The 22,296-nt window shown below is 48.6% G+C and overlaps 1 protein-coding gene across 1 annotated transcript; it reads right to left on the bottom strand.

The window, feature by feature from the left end:
• Nucleotides 1-5,060: 5,060 nt before the first annotated feature.
• On the bottom strand, nt 5,061-7,649 carry CRYAA (crystallin alpha A). Its single transcript, XM_057378906.1, has 3 exons — nt 7,458-7,649; nt 6,366-6,488; nt 5,061-5,339 (listed from the first exon to the last, which is right to left on the bottom strand). The coding sequence occupies exons 1-3, from the start codon at nt 7,644-7,646 to the stop codon at nt 5,130-5,132; spliced, it is 522 nt and encodes a 173-aa protein (XP_057234889.1). The 5' UTR covers nt 7,647-7,649; the 3' UTR covers nt 5,061-5,129.
• Nucleotides 7,650-22,296: the final 14,647 nt, after the last annotated feature.

Genomic DNA, 22,296 nt, shown 5'->3' with positions numbered 1-22,296 from the left:
GCAGAGCCGATGCCTTAGGATTTCAGCTTCTATATTTTTCATGTCTCTGTAGCCCCATAACTCGTTAATGTGTAACTCCAGCCTCCACAGACAGTGCTGAGCTCCTGCTCTCCCATTTTTACACAAAACAATTCCTCTGCAGCCACAAACTCAAGGACACTTCCCTGTGCCAGGCCCCAAGAGATGGAAACAACAGAGAATTGGGGGGAGCCAACTTGGAGTGAATGACTGCATTGGCTGCAGCTGCAATTGGAGGATTCAGCCCCGATGTGCAAATGGACAAAAGTGAGAAAGGGTGAAAAACCCGTGAGCCATTGTCCATTGTGGGTGTGGGACTGCCCTGRATGCACCTGAAGGCCCTGCAATAAATAGAACTGCTTTTTATTCTCTGATTTTTATCTGGCCTCTGTTTTAGGTAAGCAGGGATAAGGCATCAKAGCAGACTCTGAATTAAGCAAYGCTGCTTTTCCCCTGATTGGAGCACAATGCAGTGACCAACGAGCTATGAAATTTTGACAGAGAGAACACTGCAAGCAAACCATGGAAATTCCCTTTTTTTCCCTGACTGCCAGCTGAGCTGCTGTTTCCCCTGAGACACACCAGTCCATGCCATGAGCCCCTCCAGAGATTTTGTCCTGAACCCGCCCCAAGCAGAGCCCTCCCATCTCTGGACCCTTGCACASAGTGACCCTCAGCCATCCCAAAACAGCTCCAGTGAGATGTGACAGCCCTCTCTGGAGGCAATGAGTGCTTTAAGGAGCCTCCAGAGCCTTGTGGATCAGCCTCTGCCCATATCCCAGAGCAGCTGGGTCTCACCCTCTCTGAGCAGACAGACAATTTTCTCTCTCAGAGGAGTTCATGGCCCCTCATGCTGTGTGGCAGATCCCTGCAAGTTCAGCTGGAGGATGAATTTTGAAGCACAGACAAGTCTCCTGAGCTTTGGTCGACTTGCGTCACTCCATCATTTTGCCTCAKCCCCTCTGAGTGAGATTTCATTTTTATTCCTCTTGTGCTGCACTCTCAGAAATGCCATGAACATCTGTGCCTGTCCCAAGCTCACATTTTTCACTGAAAGTGCCAGTTAATGGTGAGTGAAGYGCCAGCCCTGTAACCTGGCTGCAGCCCTGCTGTGTGGGCTCTGAATGGATCCTGACTGCATTTCCCTGGGAAAGCCCCACAGCCCCACCAGGAGCTGGAAAATGAGGGACACAGCAGGAACCTGCTCTTCTTGGTGGCTTCCCAAGCCAGTCTGACAGGGGGTCACACCAGAGGGACAAAGTCCAAACTAAAAGGAGCAGAACCCATGTCATTACAGTCTCCTCCGGCTGCATCTCCCAGATTTATGTGCCTAACACCACAGCAGTGAACTGCAGAGGTGTGCTCAGCGTTCTTTTGAGAGAATACTATTTTAATTTTTTTTTTTTTCACATGTTTGGAGCCCTTTTTTTTTTTTTTTTTTTTTTTTTTTTTTTTTTTTTTTTTTTTTTTTTTTTTTTTTTTTTTTTTTTTTTTTTTTTTTTTTGCCAACAGTGGTAGCTACTGCTATTTTAATTTCAGATTCTAGAGATGTGCATGGCAGAGCCCAAATCCTGATGATGATGCCAAGGAGACGAGGGGTTGTGGAGATTGCATGTAGCAAAATTGTCTTTTTTAAAAAAATGGGTGGAAAATGCTGGTAACCTTTCAGGCTACTCCCAGTTTTTCTGTAGCACTGGCTAACTTGTAAATGTCAGAAAACAAGGAATGCCAGAGTTGTGCAACTCTGGTGGGGTCCCTGTGCCAGGGAGGGGAGGGGATAGGTACAGCATCCAAAATTGRTGTTCCCCAATCACTGCCACCCCCACTGAGCCACTGGGGCCTGTGGGAGGAGGGGGAATTATTTGGGAAAGGCTGCATGGCCCTGGACCACCATCTGCTGCAGCCTCCTGAAAACCCTCTAACAATTCCTCCAGAGGGGAAGCCAAAATAATTTCTGCTGTGCTGTAAGCAAGCAAAATCATCAGCCTGGGCAGAAATAGGGGGAAGGTAGTAAAAACACACCCAAAAAAGGATGCGTAGCCACCCTGAGCAGAAGTCCCTGGTTAAAAGCCAAACTTCACAAACTGCCCAGACCCTTGGAAAATTCCCTGTGAGAGGCTACCTTTCCCTCCATCATAAAACCATTGACTCATTCACAACCAAGAAACCTCCAAGAAATTTTGTCCATCCTCAAAGAGTGTTATCAGCACTACATTAACAGGTGAATTTGCATAGAAAGCTGTGGTGAAGAGCTCCTTCCTGAAACTGTGATCACAGGCTATGAATGACTAGAATTTCTTTAAATGAAAATTAATTCGGCAAAAGGAAACARGAATTTTTTTGCAGAGCCAAGTGCACAGAAGAGGAGGAAGAGGTGAAATATCCCAGAGAGGTGTGACTGGGAAGACTTCTGGGTAAAAAAGTGAAATATTTTGCATGACACACAGGTGTTGGTGGCAATGCTTAAGTTCCTCTGCAAGTGTATGAGTCCTTTGGGGCCAGAGGGGCTCTGGGTTTGGGGACAACCAGGGGATCCTTCAGTCACACATTCCCTGTCCCACACAAAACACCACCAGACACCCCCAGGGTCCTTGCACAGAGGCTTTCAGAGCTTCTCATGGTTTTAATCAGCTGATGGATTGCAAAAGGCTTTCAAATCATCCCTTCTCAGAGCAGGGAGGCATTCATGGCCTGGTGACCCCAAAAGTGAAGGGCAGCTTGGGTCCTGCACTGCTGCCCCTCTGTATGGCTCTGGCCTGCCCCAAACCTGCCCTCATTTCCTGTCACCATTTCCTATCAAAACTCTCACTTTCTGGCCATCCAGGCACAAAAAGGGGCCACAAATGGTTCAAATATCATTTCACACTCCTGACAGACACACAGGCTGCTCAGGCATGTCAGGTAACATCTGCACACAGATTACRTTCAAAATGCATTTCCCTGTTTTCACTCCTCTGAGAGGTTTGAACGGGGGTCAAATGTCTGGGATTCAATGTTTTTTTCCTCCTGGCTTTGCTGGATTTCTGTCAGGAAGGAGAGAGATGTCAGCACATGGCAGAGAGTCACTGAGGCTCTGGCAAGAAGATGCATCTGAAGGGCAAGCAGCAGAGGCTGGGGACCTGTTAGCACCAGGCAAAGAAAGGAGGCAGCTTCASCCAAAATGCCCTTTCCATGCCTGCAGCATCAGCTCTCTCCTGGAAGGAAATTGCCCTTTCCCAAAGTGCACCCGTTCATGCCTTCCCCCTGGAGATGGAAACGCAAGGAGCTGCACAATTTGAGGTACAAAGCTCCGAGATTGCCCAGTAATTAATCTCAGTAAAAGATTSGTTTAAAATAGTGTCAGACGCTGGGGGGATTTATTGGTTTCTAATTACCATATACTAATCTCCCTCCTCTGCCTGCTTTCTCCTGCATCTGCAGAAATGTCCCCCTGATGGGGATGAGCCCTGGGGCACATTCACCCTCTCTGGGTAAGAGGCACTGCCYCTGCTCCTGACTCCCAGCCCTCCCTGAGTTTTGGCCTCTGGAAACAAGTGGSTTTTAAATTTAAATAGCCCCCAGCTTCTGTGTTTATGGCTCATATTAATATTTCATTTCATTTTCTCATTGTGAGAAAAAAAAAASACCCACAACAAACAGCTGCATTTATTTTCTCTGTTTTTCACAGTTAATCAGCATCAAAGAGGAGGATGGTGGGTTCAGCTTTTTGGCAGAGCAAAAACTGCCCAAGCTGATTTTACCWGTGGGGTAAATTATGGGGATGTAGGGTCACCAGCCTTTCCTAAACACCCTGGGTATCTGTGTKGAAAGCTATTTGAGTCCAGCATGAGTGCTGAAACCTTTAGTCTTGGGTGTTCATATCTGTGCAGACTCTGGAGCTGTGGATGTGCCAACTGCAGGGAGAGCACCTCCACCCCACCCTCTCTGCCATCCAACAACTTTAATCATCAATTTCTGATTAAATCCTTCACRTGGCTCCATGGAAATGAGGTGTGCACTGCTCTCTGTACTGACCCAATGGACTGAAGGAATCGTKTGGTGGTCAGGCTGCTGAATTAATTTTGTTCTTTTCCTGATCCTTTTTGTTTTTGCTTGCATGAGGGATAACGGGAACATGAAAGAAAGGGCGAGTCATCCCCAAAAAATGTGGAAAGCACATCCTCCAAGTGGTGTTGGGCACCACACCAACCTTCCAAAAGCCTCACAAAGGAACAAATGAAACCCCCAACACGAGTTGCGTGTTTCCTATATCACTTTATTGACCGCCACTGACCACGTTCTCAGGTTGAGCGCCAGATACCAGTGGAAGAGGTGGAGCTACCCTAGAATTACAGGGAGAGAGCAAGGGAGACGGTGTGTCACGCACAGGCTGGGGAGAGCTGGCTGGGGATGAGAAGCCTCTGCACAGCCCCCTCTCTCCCCCCGAGGGCCTACAAAGACAGTGGAGAGACGTGCTTGTCCTCCTGTCAGTTGTCCCGAAGGGAAATGACAGGGCAGAGRTGTGAACAGAGACACTTAAACACTTTGCTGAAAACAAAAAATACAACTCCCCGAAGGTTAGATATTATCATTATTATTATTATCATCATTATTTTTCCTGCGGTTGCAAGGAACTCAAGGCAGGTTCGTTGCAGAGACACGGGGCCTCAAGTGTGGGGCTTGGCTCTGTTGCTGCTTGAGAGGAACCAGTTTAACTCTGAGTGGGGTACAGCAATCCTGCAGGGCTTTTTTTCCTCTCCAAGCCTCTCCTCAAGGCTTGGGACACCAGGAGCCAGCGTTACTCGTGCACTCCTTCCTACCTGGTGGTGGATATGGGCTACAGCACCGGACGAAGACCCTTCCAGCAAGCACAGCAGCACGGCAGCATCGCCACCCATGCCATCCCCACAAGGTTTAAGCTTCAAAGTCCACCAGCCGCTCACCCAGCCCCTCGTTCCATCCAAGGGAAAAGGGGGAGAACRAAAAAAAAGAAAACAAAAAGRAAGAGGAAACAAAGAGGGGGAGGAACCAACAGAAGAAACCCCTCTAGATATTCACTGATATCTATGCAATGGCTCTGGGAATGAGACCTGCAGGTGGTGGCAGCCTGCGCAGCGCGGTGGCCGGCGGGCTTAGGAGGAGGGAGCGGAGGTGGGCTTCTCCTCCCGGGACACGGGGATGGGCCTCTCGCTGTGGCYGGCGTCCATGTTGGAGGGGACCTTGGGGCCCGAGAAGGTCAGCATGCCATCGTTGGACAGGGAGCAGGTGATGGCAGCCTGGTCCACGTTGGCGGGCAGGCGGTACCGGCGGTGGAATTCGCGGGAGATGTATCCGTGGTCATCCTGAGAGGCAGTGGGGAAAGGGGGGGAAGGTGTGTCAGAAACCCTCCGGTGCCTCCCTTTGTCCAACTCCCTCGGAGCGGGACAGCCACATTCACCCCGGCTCATCGTGACACTGCACTGCCAGGAGCGCTGGCCACAMCCCTGCTGGGTTTAATCTCACAGGTTTGTAGGGGCAGGTGTCCCCCGTGACACCCCTGAGCTCAGCAGAGTGGCAGGGAGTGATTTTGGCTGTAGGTTTGATCCCCATCTGGGATCTGATCTGGACTCTGATCTCAAAGGATGCTTGGAGACAAAGTCTGAGGTCTGGGAAGGTAAAACCAAGGTGGATGTGTGCACCCATGTTTTTATTTACTATGCTGCAATGCTGTGTCAGCCAAAGCACACAGTCCTGGCCTCCTTCTTTTTTTTTGGCCAAAACAATGAGAAATGCAATTWTTTTTTTAAAGTTGGCCATGAGAAAAAATAACTATGTTAAAAAATACATACTGTTTCTAGGCTAGAGCTTTGTCTGGCCAAAAGTGTGTATGAAAAGAATTAAATCCCTGCTGGTATAACTCACTTTTYGACCCCCACAGATATTTCCATGACATACATGTTAAAAGTTTCCAAGCCTGAGGCACTTGGTTGGTTTTCTTTTGTTTTGTTTGCTCTTGCTTTTCTCTCTCAGATTGGCACATGAAATCTCTGTTTTCACTAAGGATTCTGGCTTATGAAAACTCAGCCATGCTTCGGCAGCGCCAGCTGATGTTCTTTGTCTGGCCCAGTGTTATTAGTGAACAATGGACATCGTCATCTGACGGTTATGGAAGATGATGATTGAAAATAAACAAAAGAGRAGTGGATTAGCTTGTTATTGTCAGATATCAGGTGGGGCCTCTATGGGAACAGGCCGTGCCAATAATAACAATCAATATTTAACTCTTTCTGAGATTTTCTTTTTTTTTCCTTCAGCTGAGAACCGCTGGAAAGAAGGAAAATGGAGCTGGACTCCCCAGTTGCTCCACCATCACTGTCACTTCCACTCACCTGCCTTTCACTGTGCTTGCCATGGATTTCCACAAAGTCATCGATAATCTTCACRCTCAAGTCTTCGGGAGAGAAGTGTTTTACATCCAGCATGATTGTGAACTTGTCCCGATCAGATCGCACCTGAAACGAGCATTGTCACACACTGAGACCCAAGCTCTGGGTGCTGAGGCTGCGTCAGCATCACTTCAAAGCTGGAAAGGGGCTGCTCTGGCAGTTTGTCCTTCTGTGACTATGGGCCTCAGCAGGGGTCTTCTTCCCATTGTGGGGACCCAGGGACACTGGGAGACTGTGGGAGGTGTCAGGGACACTTGGAAGGCCACAGGAGGTGTCAGGGTCACTGGAAGGCCATGGGAGGTGTCTACACCTTGGCCACTGCTCTGGGGAGAGGCGTCACTCCTTGCTGCTATTCTTGGGCCAGGGATGCTTTAGTACTCAGGGACCTGCCAGATGCACTGGGCAGAGAGAGGGGATGGAAACCAGTGTAAGGCTCTCTGATAGCACGTGTTTCGTCCTTTCAGTGGTTTATGGTTTGATTGTGGTCATAGCTTTGGGAGGGAAGCAGTAAGAGAGGGCTACAGAAGGCACCCATCCCTGAGCTCAGATCGTGACCCTCGAGGCTACACATTCCCCTACAGCTCCCTTCAGACAACTGCTCTGGGGTCCTTCAGTGAGGGATTGCTAAACCCACCGAGCTCCCAAGGAGGAGGAGGAGGGGGCTGCAGAAAGCTCCCACTCACCAGAGTCCTCCCCCATGGCGAGCTGCCCTCACAGGCACTTACTCTGGGAGCAGCCTTGCTCTTCTTGGCCGCACAGCTGGCGGGCACAGAGGAGCAAACCCAGCCTTCTACGTGTTGGAAACAACTCTCAAAAAGAGCCAGCATGGTTTCTGTTTCTCAAAGGGAAGCTTTGTTCCCAGCAAGGGTTTCTCTCTGAACAAGGGGTGGGGTGGGCCGTGGCTGGCACTGGGTCCAGGGTCTTCCTTGTCCCCTCACACAGGACCACAGCAGCGTGAGATGTGGGTGGTGAGGAGCAGGTGGAGGCATAAGGAGGGARAARAAGGAAAAGGAGAGGAAATCAAAGGGCCCTTACCTCTGAAATGCCCGACTCCAGCACGCTGCGGAACAGGGACTGCCTGTAGTAGGGGCTGATAGTGGAYGAGAACAAAGGCAGGAGGTCATACTCAAAGAGACCCTCTCCAAAAAACTGGTCGAACAAACGGCTTGGAATGAAGGGTCCCAGAGCGCGCTTGAACCAGGGGTGCTGGATGGTAATGTCCATGCTGCTGCTGCTGCTGCTGCTGCTGCTGCTGAGACCTGTGGCTGCAAGGGGAGAGTGGAAGGGGCAGTGCTGCTGCTGGGGAGACAGCGATGCCTTGGCTGGACTGCGCGGTGCAGCCCCAGGGAAGCTCCCCCTATATATACCGGCCTCGCAGAATGAAGGCATTAGCAGGATTCCTCTGGAAAGACATGATCTCATGATGGAGGCAACGTGGTCAGCAGAAATGCGGAGACTGACCTGGAAATGACAGTCTGGTTGGAATCGGTGCCAGATGTCCTGGAGGGATGATGCCAGGCAGCAGGCTGCGAGGCACGGGGTGCCCAGGGGTGCTGGTGCGCCCACTGTGGAAACAAGCAGGCTGGACAGGACACCCCGCTGAGCATCCCAGAGATGTTTGTGAAAGGGATCTGCTCCATGGGTCTTCACAACCTGCCCTTAGCTTTTCCTTAATTTGCTTCTTTTCTGCCCCTCCTTGAAGCAGAGATTCAAGATTTCTTCCAAATAATTGAAACAGCTTTCTTCCAAGYGAGGAAAAAGGGTCTGATTTAGGTTAAAGAAAAGGAATTTTTTTTTGTGACACGGTACAAGGTGCCTCTGTCACTTGAGAGGGGCCTGATGCCCCCCGCACAGGGATCCTGGCAGGACTGGCAGGGAAGCAGGAAACAAATGATGCAGAGCATCATTTTTTATCTGACAAAACAAAAACTTTTTGACAAAAAATACTTTGACGAAAGAAAGAAAGAAAGAAAGAAAGAAAGAAAGAAAGAAAGAAAGAAAGAAAGAAAGAAAGAAAAATAAGCTTGGTCTCTGCCCGTAACATCAGCCCCAAAGCTGCTCTTGAGAGTGTCCTTGTTTTGATTTAGGAGTGATGTGGGAGATCCATTTATCTCGTGGTGTCACAGCACAGATCCTGCTTAACATGCATTTCTGGTTACAGCTATTTTTTCATTTCTGTTTCACTTAAACCTCCTTTAAGGGTTCATCTGGCACCCTGGACTGCCGGGCAATGGGCACCGTGCCCGCCGCCGCAGCCGCAGGCTCTGCCAGAGAGCTGAGGTGGCTGGGCAGTGAAAGGGCAGCCAGGCTGCCCAGCTCCACAGCAAAGCTCACAGGCTGTGGCCACAGCTGAAACCCCATTTCCAGCRCATCCAGAGATGCAGGGATTGCATTCCAAGAGCCCCTGAGCAGCAGAAACGCCTGTGYTGGGGGTCTTGTGCATCTTTTGCAGCTGGCAGAGAGTGAAGGAGAGAGAAGAGAGGGCATTTCCAAAGGGAACTTTGGATCTGAGGGGTTGAATCGTCCTCTCACATTGCTGGGGAACAAAGAAAGCAAGGGTGGCTCAGATCCTGGAATCAGTGCTTGGGAGAAACTGGTTCAATCCAGGCCAGAGGAGGTAAATTGAGAAAAGCACTGAGGCAAAGCGACATTCAGCTGAGCATGGCCTGGCATCCAGGAACCATGAGGTCTTGGAAAATCCTCGGCCTTGACTCCCACACATATCCCCTCCCCACGTAGTGCATGGAGGCAGGAAAGGAAAAATGGGAACCAGAAAATCCTGTCACAGATTTCATGGAAAGCAAAAACTGGAACAGAAAAACAGTATAGACTGCTAAGAAGATAGAAAAGGACTTAGGTTCCACCCTACATAGTTCCAGGAAGAAAAGCCCCATGGTCTGGCCATGGCTCTCAGGCATRAAGGATTTTCTAAAATCAGGTGTCAAAAAGAGACCAATCCCTCCTCAAGCCGTGGAGGAAAAAAAAACAAAAGAGAGACCTAACCCCTCATTTATTCCCATTGTACCAAATCAGGCATTTTGTTTGAAAAATTWAGGGGAAGCAAATAAGTAATGTTTTTTCTACCAAGATTTTTCTTCAGGAACTCTATGAGAATTTTCCTGGCAGACAATAAACTATCTCCTCAGCACCCAGTTCCAGAGACTTGCTAACCTGAGCCAACTGGCAGCAGTGACCTGATGCAGAATGCATCACCTGCTATGCAGGATGAGASGCAAAATGATGGGAGAAATCCAGGAACAAACTCAAATCCCAAACCACTCACGGGAGCATACAAAACAAGTTATTTATTTGGCTGGTAGAGGGAGATAGTGAGATAGATTTTGGGGGTCTGACAGTCCATTTTGGCCCCAGCTGTGCATGAGGGGTGAATGCCATCCCTAAAGTGCATTGGGAACATCCTCTTAGCGTTTCGCTTCTCATTTCCATCCATGCCAGGGGCATGGAAAAACACAATTGTGTTCACCTTGGGACCAGAGCACTCTGCATCTTCAGTGGGATGAAAGAAATTTGCTCTTCGGAGAAAAATGAGAAATATGTACTTTTTGGTCTAAATTTTACCTGAAATTATGTATATTACCACATATTCAAATAATTGAAAAATGGCAGCCATCTTTATGGCTGGTTTTACATCTGTAATTTCTTCATGGCTTTCCCTAGAACTAACCATATCCACATGTGTTGGATGGAGATTTTTTTGTCTTTTGGGGTCAAAAATATTTCACTGAAATGCAGATTTCAATTATTTCATTTACAGGACTTTTTTTTTTTTTTTTTTTTGACTCACCCTGCCCGCAAGCCTCTGAGGAAAAAAAATCTTCTGAGATGCATCACATGTGACTTCCAATGGTCTAAAATTTATGTGTCCGGTTCAAATGAGTTGTCCACACTCCCTGTCAGTGGAGAGTAGATACTTCCAGATGACTCACATCATGTGGACAGGTGATGAGAAAGGAAAGGTAAAATGAGACCTCTTTCAAACAGTGTCTGTATCTCAGGAGGGYGTTGAGGAGATAATTCTAATCCTAATTCCAATTCTAATCTCCTTCTGGACAAGCAAAGCTGGTGAGATGAATCYCATCCAGTGGGAATTTGGTATGAGAAGAGATAATTATCATTTTGCATCAGTTCAGCAGACCACATCTCACAAGACATGAAATGTTTGAGCATCATTATCACCTGCTGGGCAAAAATGGTGAGATTTGTTGGTGTTCCTATAAATGAAGGAAAATTAATGCATATGGTCATGAGCCATCCAGGAGCAATGCATCAAAAGCAGTTGTTTCCATATCAACTCTTCAGACAGTTCTCCTGGAAAACAGGGATGCATGCTAGAGCTTTTTGCTTCAAATAAATATATCAACCCCACAAAATCCAACTATACTCATTTAGAAGGTCCTCTGTGTTCAGATGTCAGCTGTTTAGTGATGATATAAGGAATTGAAAATTCTCTGGCAATATTTAATTATAAAATTTTTGCACCATGCTAATCAGACTAAATTTCCCCTTCATAGAAAACTATGAKTTACAAAAAGAAAATCATGAGAGAGACATGGAGCTAGAGTAAGTAATAATGTGATTTTTTGCAAGTTTTCTTCCTACCATTCTTGCTGCAGTGGAAAATGCTACGTAATGTGCATAAGAAAGCTGGTCAGTGGGGAATAGAAAAAAAAAAAAAAAAGGACTGAAGGACTGTGTTTTTCTTAATCTTGCATAGACATACCTTTGGAAAGGATGCAAGAAGCCAGGATGAAGTCAGGGAAGTCAGAATGCAAGCAGAAAGGGAAGGCTCACTCATGGTTATCAATTTGGGCTGCTAAGCACCTTCTAAAAGCTTTCCCTAGAAATTACCATAGAACATTTCTTCCTTTCTTTCTTTTTAAGGGAAGAGCCCTTTCTCTCTGAGACTCATTTCCCATTCCTCCAAACCTTTCCACCACATCCAACCTGGGATGCTGCTGGAGGAAGGAGCATATGAGACTCATTTTCCTCTCCACCAAACACCATGGAAAGCAGGAGAGCAGTGATTCTGATGAGTTTTGAATGCTGTTGGTACCTTGCTGAAAGTTTATGATGGCTGGGAGGAGGCAAGGCCAATTTGTTATCAATTTGCAGGATGCTTAGATGCTTATCTGGGGTTGGGGCTGCAGGGCAGGCAATGGGAGGCCTGGCATCAGAAATGCCAGGTGCTACATTCTTTTCTTTGTTAGATTAATTACTGATTGTTGTTAAAATCAAACAACACTTGAGAACCCCTCCTTGAGGACARCTCACAGCAAGAAAGAAGCCAGTCAGTGGGAGGGTCACTGCATGCTGAGCACCTTTGAAAAAAACTAACAACCAAAAAACTGCCACCAAACTGGGCCCGCTTTCCTTTCAAAGAGAGAGAAGCATGTTCCTAGAAAACCCTGCAAATTTCCATGCCTCTCAAACAGGCCTCAGCTGCCCCAATGAGAGCAGGTGAGCTGCCCCTGCCCTCCAGACTCTTGGTCAAGCTTGTCCTGGTGTAAATGACCACAACTCTCCCCTCCCTCACCTCTCCAATGGTCAACCCCTGTACCCCAAGTTTTGTCCCAGGCTGTCCCCACTCATGCTGAAAATGCTTTTGTCCCACAAAGACTGTGGTTGCAGAGCTGCTGAACACCAGAGCCAGGGAGGGAACAATCACAGTGGGGACAACTTGTGGAGGGGACATTTTTTAGTTTTCTACTGAAAAAGAAATCTTCGCCTCACCATTTTTAAGGCACAATCCTCTGTTTTATTGCTGCCCTTTGTGATTCTYTTTCTACTCCAGCATCTCCTTTTTKCCTGTTTTAGAGGGATGGGGCAAGTTTTATTTTATAGTTTACAGCATTCCACAGTCGGCTTTACAATTGAGCTGTACACTGGAAAAGTTAAATATCCACAGTACTTATCCAAAGACCGATATTTATTTTATCTAAAGAATTTATATAATATCAACAGTCTGCCTTGGTGCAGCCAAAGAGGCTTAAAAAATTACTAGCAATCCCTTTTTTCCACCTCAGAGCCCACATCCTAAACACTGAACAAATCCCATCAGTGTTTAGGGCACATAATATCATTGTTGTCAAATCAATGGTGAATTTACGTGCTGCTAATCCTTGGCACTTGGTCAAACAAGSTCAGCAAGTTTTAGCAGCACAATGCATTTTATGTTTTCATCAATGGATTTGCATAGGGAATGAGGGATGCTCTTGGCTTCCCAGTGCTGCAGCAGCTCCCAGAGAGTGGGAGATGTGGAGAGAGCATCTCACACACACACAGAGCAGGAGAACGGGACAGGAGCAGGTTTGGAAGTTTACAGCTGCTAAGCAGTGATGCTTCTTGCCATCTGGTCTCAGGTAAGTATCATCCTGGTGACTGGGAACAATCAGTAAAACGATGAGGCAGAGGTACAATTTCAGCCCTTCTCACTCCCCTGGTCCTTTCTTTGAATAAATCCACCTCGCTTGCAACTCCACCTCGCTTGCTGCTGAGAGTCCCCCTGCCTTGCAACCAGACCTCATCTCCCTGAGCTTTCCATGGCCCCTTGTCCTGCTGTATAAAATACTTCCTTGGCTCTGGAAATTACACCCATTTTTATTTTCAGACCAGAGAATCTGAAAGGCTAGGGTTGTTTTGTGATGTGATGTTTACTTATCTAAAGCAAATAATTATGGCAAATGATGCAACACCTCAAGGAATTAAAATCTTGGCTATTTTTCAGAAGAAAGAAGAAATTACGTTCATTCTCGGTCTGGTGAGAACCTCAAATAGATAGATAAATAAATAAATAAATAAATAAATAAATAAATAAATAAATAAGAAAGATATCTCAAACTTCAGATTGAGACCTCCTTAGAAATAAATCACAGCTTGCTGTAACTTTGAAGTTATAAAATAATTTTGTTTTTCTTCCGGTGTTCTTGGCAGTTCAGATGTGGATTATTTCTTCACGGTSCACATGAGCATTCCTGCACTGAGCAGATCATCCTACAGAGCCTATGGCAGAGTGATCATACAGAATTTTCTTCTCCAAAGGATTGATACCCAGCCTTTGCACTGGGAAAGTATGGAGGAGTGGGTAGCCAGGAAGAAGAGTGAATAGCCAGGATGAAAAGTGGTATTTTCTGCCGGTGTTGGAGAAGTGGTGCTGATGCAGTGGGGAAGGAGAGGCAGGAKGAGGAGGTCTGGAGGAAGTAAGACTGGAAGAGAAGATATCATGAAAGAAGAGTGGTCTGATCAGGACAAGCAGCTCTGTAAAAGGGCATTCTGCAGACCGTGTAGCCACTCAGTGATCCTGCTGTGAACAACCCAGCCCTGGCTTGAGTCTGCCTCTCTGAGCACGGCATGGAGGGGAAGCACTGGACAGTGAACACAGGCACCATTGCATGAATCATTAAAAGCCRGCCAGGAAAGCTCCAAAAATGGCCTGATTGCAGGTGATGCTGCAGCAGTTTTTCAGTGCTCAGGTGCAGTAGGAGACTGGGCACTGAGCTGTTTGTCGGTGCAGATCGGCTCACAGAGATGATGGGCGGTGGACAGGGCAAGAAGGCAGATTCAGATCTAAAAGGGACACTGATTGAGGGGATTTGGACAGGCAAGACACGTTATTGATTCAGGATGGTGAGTGGGAGGTATTGAGAGACCTGCTGGTGCTGGAAACGCTGAAATCAACTCGGTTCGGCACCAGCTTCTGTATGCACACAGGCTGTCTGTATAATTCGGATCTTTAAAGTTAAACTGGGTAACCTACAGAGATTGCACARTGCACATCCAGAGACTGCTGCAGGAAGCACGTCCTGTAACTGKGGTGAATCTCTCTGAACCTTCACCAGGTTCAGAAGTACCTGTGCAGAACCTGGATCTGCAAATCTCCCCGTGCTGAGGAGAAACACAAAATAATCACGGCTTTCGTCTGGCTCACAGGGACCCACTCTGTTCATCCAGCAGTCTGAGAGCAAAAAAAAAAAAGCTATTTCTTGATAGGATAACTATCCCTGCCCCTCACGCCTGGATGCCAGACAAGTCTGTCAGGGTGGCAGCTGTCTGGTGACTTGGAGAATTTATTTTTACAGTAGCTCAGTGATGGGAACCTCAGGAAAAAGAAAAAAAAAAGCATGGCTTGGCAGAAAAAAGACCCTAATGAACCATTTGTCTAAGCTGCTCCCAAATCCTCTCGCTGGATTTGTGTGCACTCATGTGAGGATGAGCATTAGCAGGAGGGTGGTGGAGGTTAGAGGAGGAAAGATTAGCGCGACAGAGCTGTGAGCAAAGCGCTGAGCGCGGCTCTCGTGCGTCACTGCGCCCAGGCCTGACCCCGGCAGGGCTCCTCAGCTGCTGCACGGMACAGGTTTGTGGCTGCTTCGCATCCCCAGAGCACGGCAAAGAGCCCAAAATCCCCCAGATGTCTCTCAGGAGCTCGCAGGGTAAATAGAGCGCGCGGGCCAGGCTGGAGCACACTCTGGGGGCGAAGATGCAAACCAAGGGATAATCAAACCGAAGAGCATCGCATTTCCCAGATTTTAACCCACAGGAAAGTGCTCTGCTCGGGCACAGCAGATGGCATCAGACTGCAGCTTGCTGATGCAACACCAATGGCCAYGGCTCTGCTGTGTACAATTAAAGTTGTAAAGATTGTCACAGCATCTGCAGTCTGAAACAACCCCTCTTTCCACTTTACTTGTTTTTTTTTTTTTTTTCTCCCCAGATGTTTTATGCATTTTGTCAAAAGGTCATAGCCGGGGGACCAAATACAGCAAGGGAAAACAAGCAAACAGAAAAATCCCTGCTGCAGCTGCTGAGGAAAAGAAATAAAGGAATTTTGTGTGTTAGTGCTGGGAACAGCGATGCAGCAGAGGGGAGCTGCAGCTGTGGGTGCAATAATAGGAGGGAGATTTAGAAAAATTATTGTTAATTTTTAAATGCAAGGTCCCAAACTAAACTCACACTTTGCAAACACAGGAGTCTTTGAATARTGTTTCTCAGTCCCAAGGCTGACACAGGGACCTGTAGATCACAGAGGAGCTTTCAGAGACCCAAAGAGGGTACTCAGTTATAAAAGTTTAAGTCATGCACTTTATGAGAGGCTGTGGATGTAGGAGAAYGGWTCTGGAGCCTTCTCACAGCTTTCTGGCAGATGAGCAAATCAAAAACGTGCACTGTGTTGCCCAAGGCTTGGTGTTCTTTCTCCACCTAGAGCATGACAGGAGGAATGTTCTGCAGCCACATAGAGTGAGCTGAGAGGTAACYCTCCTTCAGTGATATCCACTGTTTTGCCACTGATTGTGTGTTCAATCTTTTCTACATCCAAAGTCTTGTTCTGCTCTCCCCTCAGACTCCCTAGTCTATCCACTGGGATATCTGTGGATTTCTGTGCTGTGGAGTGATTTAAACCTGTCAGTGCTGTTCAGTGTTCCTCTGGGCCTGTGCTGCTTTATASTCCTGTTCCTAAAAGAGTTGGTGCTTCCAAAGAGCTGCTTTCTCTTCCCAACACCCCAGTAAAAAGCAGGTCACCATTGTTTGAAGGGTATGAAGATTTGAAGATTTGACTGCTTTCATGTCCCTGTTGTGGCCATCCTGTTCCAGCGTCCCAGCCTGTGCTGGAAGCTGGCATCTACCCCAGAGATGACCCAACATGAGAGGGGTAAGAGAAGGAGGGCAGACACTAAATATTCCCTGCAGTAACAAAATGTGGACCTGGGGCTCCATCAGCTCTGCTCCTCTCTAGGGTGGGCACTACTGCCCAGGTGGGAGGGTCTTACCTGCAAGGAGACATTCACACCATTGTGCTGATTACCCTGGAAAGGGGAAAAGAGGATCCAGGCATGAGCACATGGGCTATAGTCCTGGGCCCACTCAAAAGGCGTGTAAAATAATCATCCACAGAGGGCAAATGGATGTTTCCCTAAGGGAAAAGTGTTCCCAAGGGTCTCACAACTCACTCTGTCACACGGCACCCTTCCTGCTGCTCTTCCAACCCACACTACTGAACCCAGCCAGTGTCTATGCACTCTTCCTCCTCCCTTGCACCACCTTCTTCTGGAATTTGGGGGGTTCTGTTTTCCTGAAGATGAATTTTAAGAGGCTGCAACTGTGAACCAGCCAGTCCTCCAGCCACTGTGCACTCCTGCAGCTGTGACACGTCATTTGCAACCCCTGCTCTTGATCCAGGGGGATGGGTTCAACCTTCAAAGATCCATTTTGGTTGAAGAGATAAACAATCAGCCAAGAGAATACCTGCTCAATAAAACATCAAAAAAACATTGGCATATATCGTTAAAAAATGAGGACAGCCTTCCCGAAATCTGCATCCATCCCTTTGGGATTCCCAGAGCCTGAGAATTCCATGTGAGTAGAAGTGCAGCCCCTGTAATGACATGTGACAAATGTCTTCACACAAAGCAGAGGGGACGCTGCCCTTCCCCAGTGAATGTTATTCCAAGGGTTTGGACATGGCTGCTCCATGGCTTACAGRGGTTGGCAAGGGCTTTTTATCCCCATAAACTGTAGCGCAGGCAATTTTTCCAGTGTGTTCACAGCATATCAGATGCAATGTGCAGCCTTCAGTTGAGATCACAATATGCTCTACATCCATTTAACATCTATTCCCAGAGGTTGCCACACTGCAGAGTTGGCTTTTCCTTTATAAAGCACTCAGGCAAAGCACGCTCCAGGGTCTGAAAATCTGCAMGGCTCTGGAAGGGGTTCAGCAGGGCCGTTGTTACCATTCCCAGGCACATGTAAAATGCTTTTCCAAACCCCTGAAAAGCACCAACATCCAAACTTTGGACGAGATGACCTGAATTAGTCAGGAATCCCATYCATCCCAGCAACTTGCTCTATGAGCTGTTATTCCCTACCTATGGGACAAACAGCTGACTCATTTTCACCCTTAAACAAGAAGCTGATTTTCAAAGTGTTCWTGTCTCAGCTCCTTTTGGTCAGACAATTAGATTTTCCCAAGCAGCCCCCRGGCAATGGGCCATATTCTTCTGAAACCTGGCACAAATAGGCAAGAGGAGGGAAATGGTGTTACCAGTAGAACAAAAGAAGGTGCAAAGCAAAGAGCTGAGGTTTCACAGGTGTTGCTCCCTAGTTTAACACCTCTTCATCTTATCTCCCAGAAAACAGTACCCTTGGGAGGTGAGCACTGGTTTCAACTCACCTCTGCAGGAAGACTTCTCAACCTGAGCTCATTCCCTTAACCCTTCCAACTGCAAAGGGAAGTTCAACTCCAGAGCAAAGCCTTGTCATCCATCAGTCTAAATGCCCTACAYTGTACAGGATCCAGAGCTGAAATGAAATGAGCCCTCCTCAGCCTGCTGCATCCACTGCCAGGGGGGCTCCTGTCCTCCCACGTGTGGCACATTCTGACCTTTGTACCAAGTGCTCCACTAGCCCCAAAGTGCCACACACATACCCCAGATTGGATCCGAGCTGCAGATGACACTCTGTGCTCCACTGGCCACAGGGATAGACTAGGGATGTGGAATCACCTGGAAAAAAGAACTGGGAAGCAATTTTTTCCTTTCCCCTTTAGCTGGATGTAGGAGTGCTCAGGACCAGACAGACACCACATCAAAACAGACCAAGGAATGGCAGCTGTATGATTTAACCTCATTAATCCAGCTGTTTAGTAGAATGTGTAATTAGGCAGTAACTGTAGGTGAGCCTGCATTGATACACCTGCTCAATACCCAAGCACTGCTAACTGGACAYTTTCTGCAGCTGTGATTTTAGGACCACTTCTGGTCTAGAAACACAGCAAAATTCCCATGGCATTCCAGAGAAGGCAACTGCTTAGGAAAGCAGTTTATATGGGGGGAAAAAACAAGCAGTCTCTTTTGTAGGCATTGGCATACTGATTAAAGTGCTATGGATCTCGCCTTAGGGTGCTTGCTGTAGCTGCCCATTGGTGGAGAGAGACAAAGGGCAGAGAGAGCCTGTGTGGAAAAGGGCTGGGATGGGCATTCCCAGCTCTGCTGTTCTGCCCCCACAGAGGTGGAAGTGTCTGTGTTTAATGACTGTTAGAAAGGCAGACCAGCAATGCCTCTTCATCTGGTGGAGGTGACTCCCTTATTCACAGAATCACAGAATGGTTTGGGTTGGAAGGGATATTAAAGATCATTTTGTTCCAACCCCCACTACCATGGGCAGGACACCTTCCAGTACCCCAGGTTGCTCAGAGCCTCATCCAGCCTGGCCTTGGACATTTCCAGGGATGGGGCATCCACAGCTTCTCTGGGCAGCCTGTGCCAGGGCCTCAACACCCTCACACAAAAAGTTTTTTCCCATTATCTAGTCTAAATCTCTCCTCTTTAGTTTAAAACCAGTCTTCCTTGTCCTATCACTATCTGCCCAAACACAAAGTTCCTCTCCATCGTTTTTATGAACTCACTTTAAGTACTGAGAGGCCACAATAAAACCCTAGAGCCTTTTCCAGGCTGAGCAGCCCCAGCTCTCTCTGCCTGTCTCCATAGCAGATGTCCTCCAGCCCTTGGATCATCTTTGTGGCCTCCTCTGGACTTGCTCCAACAGGTCYATGTCCTTCTTGTGCTGAGGACCCCAAATCTGGATCCAGCACTGCAGGTGGGGTCTCATGAGGGCTGARTGGAGTGGGAGATCACCTCTCTTGGCCTGCTGGACATCTCTCTTTTTTTGCAGCCCAGGACATGGCAGGTTTCTGGGCTGCCAGTGCCCATGGACAGCTCATACTCAGCAGCACCCCCAAGTCCTTCCCTGCAGGGCTGTTTGCAGTAAATTCTTCTTCCAGTCTGTCCTCACATTCGGGATTGCCCCGGGCCAGGTGCAGTGCCTGCYCTTGGCCTTGTTGGACCTCATGAGGTTCTCGTGGTCCCACTTGTCAAGCTYGTCCAGGTCCCTGTGYATGGCTCCCTCCTTCCTTGGTGCCCCTGCCCYRCTCAKCTTCCCATCCYCTGCAAATGTRCTGAGGRTGAGCTGGATCCACTGTCCGTGTCACTGGGGAAGCCATTCAGAGCCCTGAGGGACACCCTCATTCCCGGCCTACAGCCCGACATGGAGCCAGTGCTGCAGGCTCCCTCCAGGCTCAGTGCCTCTTCAAACACCAGCAGAACTTTTATAACTTGTTTGGGTGAGGGGAGTAAAGAAATAAAATTCAGGCCCTTCTCGGGGTACATGAGACATGGGAAAATCCCCAGACCTGTGAGATCAGCTCAGTGAGATTGCAGCAGTGCGGTTCTGAGTCTCCTGGTCGCTGCTGTGTGCTCCTGCCTKTGGAATCTCTCTGGGATCAGACTGCAGAGTGTGCGCTGTCTGGGAGCTGGGGGGAGCAAGGAAAGGGCAGCTGAGGTGAGGGACCCCCAGGTCCCTTGGCAGCTGCCAGCCCAGAGCCAGCAGCTGCCCGGGYTCCTGGGCAGGATCCATGGGGGAATTTTGGCCATTCAGTACAAGAGGGCCAGAGCACTGAAATCAGCAGTGCACATCTGAACCTAAAGAGTGCCACAGGGTGCAGGAAAGCTGTTCCAGGTGCATTGGTAAAAAACCTTTCAGCAGCATCAATGAATGCACAGCAGAGTGTTTGAGGCTAAATGGCTGAGTAGCCTGATGCCAGCTGTGGTTGCAGCTGCCTTGCCCCAGCACAGTTGAGGTTCCCTCTTTGTGGCACTGTCACCTTCCAGCTCTCTTGTACCAACAACGTTMACAGGAACTAGTGCTCTTGCTATGGTTGTTTTAAAGATATTTTAATTTTGTGGGGAAACTGTTGTCCAGTATCACTCCAGCATTCAGTCCTGCTCAGCTCTGAAACCCAACTCCACATCTGGGCTCCTGGGAAACWCCCTTTGCCTTTTGCTAATCCAGAGGAGCACAGTAGGTCCCTCCCAGGACTCTGGCTGTGCTACACTCGAAGGACATTTCCACAGCCACCCGGTGTTGCGTGAGTTTCCTGTAAGAGATTTACACCCCCAGCGTTACTTCCCGAGTTGGTGTTATTGCAGCTAGAGTTGCTTTACGGTGTTAAAACCAGCACTGTAAATACTATCGATCTCTGCCCCTGCTCTGCAAAAACACAGTTCTGCCGGCTGTTGTGAACAYTTACTTCTCCCTAAGCTCCAGGGAAATGCTTTAAGGGCATACAGCTTAGCAACAACACTGACTTTCTTTTCCCCCTAAGCTTCATTTCTTCCTTAGTCAGGTGGTAGCAAAGTCTGTTGTTGCAGCGRCTGCCCCGAAATTAGGAGCTAAAACAACAATGGGAAGAATTCACACGAGGCACCGCAGCCCTTGAGCTGCATCAGAGGCAGTGGCTTTGATGCTTTCACAGGGCTGACTAAACAGATCGATTAGATCTGCATCAGCCATCCCCCAAGTCATAATTGGAAATTAATATTTTCACAGTATTAGAGCTTCTTGCTTTGAAAAAAAAAGCAGCTTGACTTCAGGTAAATTTTTCCATGGAATCTACGTGGTGTGGGGAGCAGAGCCTGGTTTCAGCTCGGGTCAGCAGCAGCTTACCTGGCTCTGAAGGATGATGTGAAAGCAGGATGAGCACAGCACAGCACAGCACTGGTACCCGGACAGTGCAGCTGTGCAGGGCAGAGGAAACCCTGGGAGATAAAACCCCACGGCTAAACTGCAGTGTCCTTGGCCAGCCCTGGCTCCCTGGAGAGGCAGGAGAGRTTCTGAGCAGTCTCCATGCAGCTCACTGGCCTCCAGAGGGGCTGCTGGGGGTCAGGAGAGCAGAGCTCACACACCACAGTCACTTTAACCAGCACTCCACACAAAGCAAGGAGCTCCTGTTATCACCCTGTGAGCTCCTGAGGGGTCACATTCCCATTCTGCTTCTCCCTGCAAGCATCCTGCTTCTCCCTCTGCACCAGATGTCACTTCACAACTGAGGCTGATCTGGTAATGCTTTCCTAAGGGCTGCCATGCCAAGCTTTTCCCAAGTAATCCCTGCCTCCTCCCCCAGCGTGGATCCCACACCTGGGTCCCCTCAGAAGCACCTTCTGTTCCCCCAGGATCTGCACAGCTCCAAGATGACACAGCAGGCGCCCCTGGCATCACCAGCATCTCTGTACTGAGGTGAATGCTGGCAGCACAACCCACAGCACCTCGTTTCACACACCAGAAAGGCAGATGGAGGCATAAAATTCCTTGTGGGATGTACATTCCAGGGGTCCCTGCTGCTCAGAGGGTTTCTGGTRGGAACAGGGCAGCAGCAGCTGCAGTGGGGAGAGTCCACGCAGCAGAAACCATCTCCTTGAAGCAATTCTCCTGTTTCTGGAGTGCAGGGGTCACCCATCACCCTGCTCTGGGCTCTGCTGTCCCCTGGACGCCKCATGCCGAGCAGGGTGATGGGCAGCGCTGCCCTGGATCATGTCCAGCTCAATTCCTGCCAAGGACTCGCAGCGCTGCGGAGGGAGAGCCCTTCCAGCCGAGCGCCAGCGGAGGGAGCCCCAGCAGAGCGAATGGAAGCTCACGGCAGCTCCTGATCCATCGGAAACACGGGCTCTGCTCCCGCCCGGGCATCCCCGGAGCCGGGCAGTGTTTGGTGTGCGGTCACGGAAAGCAGCGCTGCTGGCAGAAGGGTCCCTCACACACCTCGGGCCGCTTCTTTACTAAACCAGGGCAGAGCGATGCGGAAAAGCTTTAGAGYCCCGTGGACCAYCTGAGCCACAGCGCCTTCTCCTGCRCTTCCTACGGAYTTGGGAGAGGTTTGTCCGACTCAGGGAAGCAGCAGGACAGGTGTGTTGTGTGTGCCTTGCCTTTCTGCAGGCTGGCTCTTTTCCTAAACAAAAAATTTTCTCCAAACATCAAACATATTGCAGGATAAATCTGGCACGATCCCTTTTTTTTTTTTTTTTTTTTTTTT

This window comes from Malurus melanocephalus, unplaced genomic scaffold, assembly GCF_030028575.1.
Source record: "Malurus melanocephalus ecotype Western Australia unplaced genomic scaffold, MMel_1.1 scaffold_379, whole genome shotgun sequence".
In the NCBI taxonomy this organism is placed as follows: Eukaryota; Metazoa; Chordata; class Aves; order Passeriformes; family Maluridae; genus Malurus; species Malurus melanocephalus.
The sequence above is the reverse complement of the archived record's forward strand: the minus strand, read 5'-3'. Positions and strand labels throughout refer to the sequence as shown.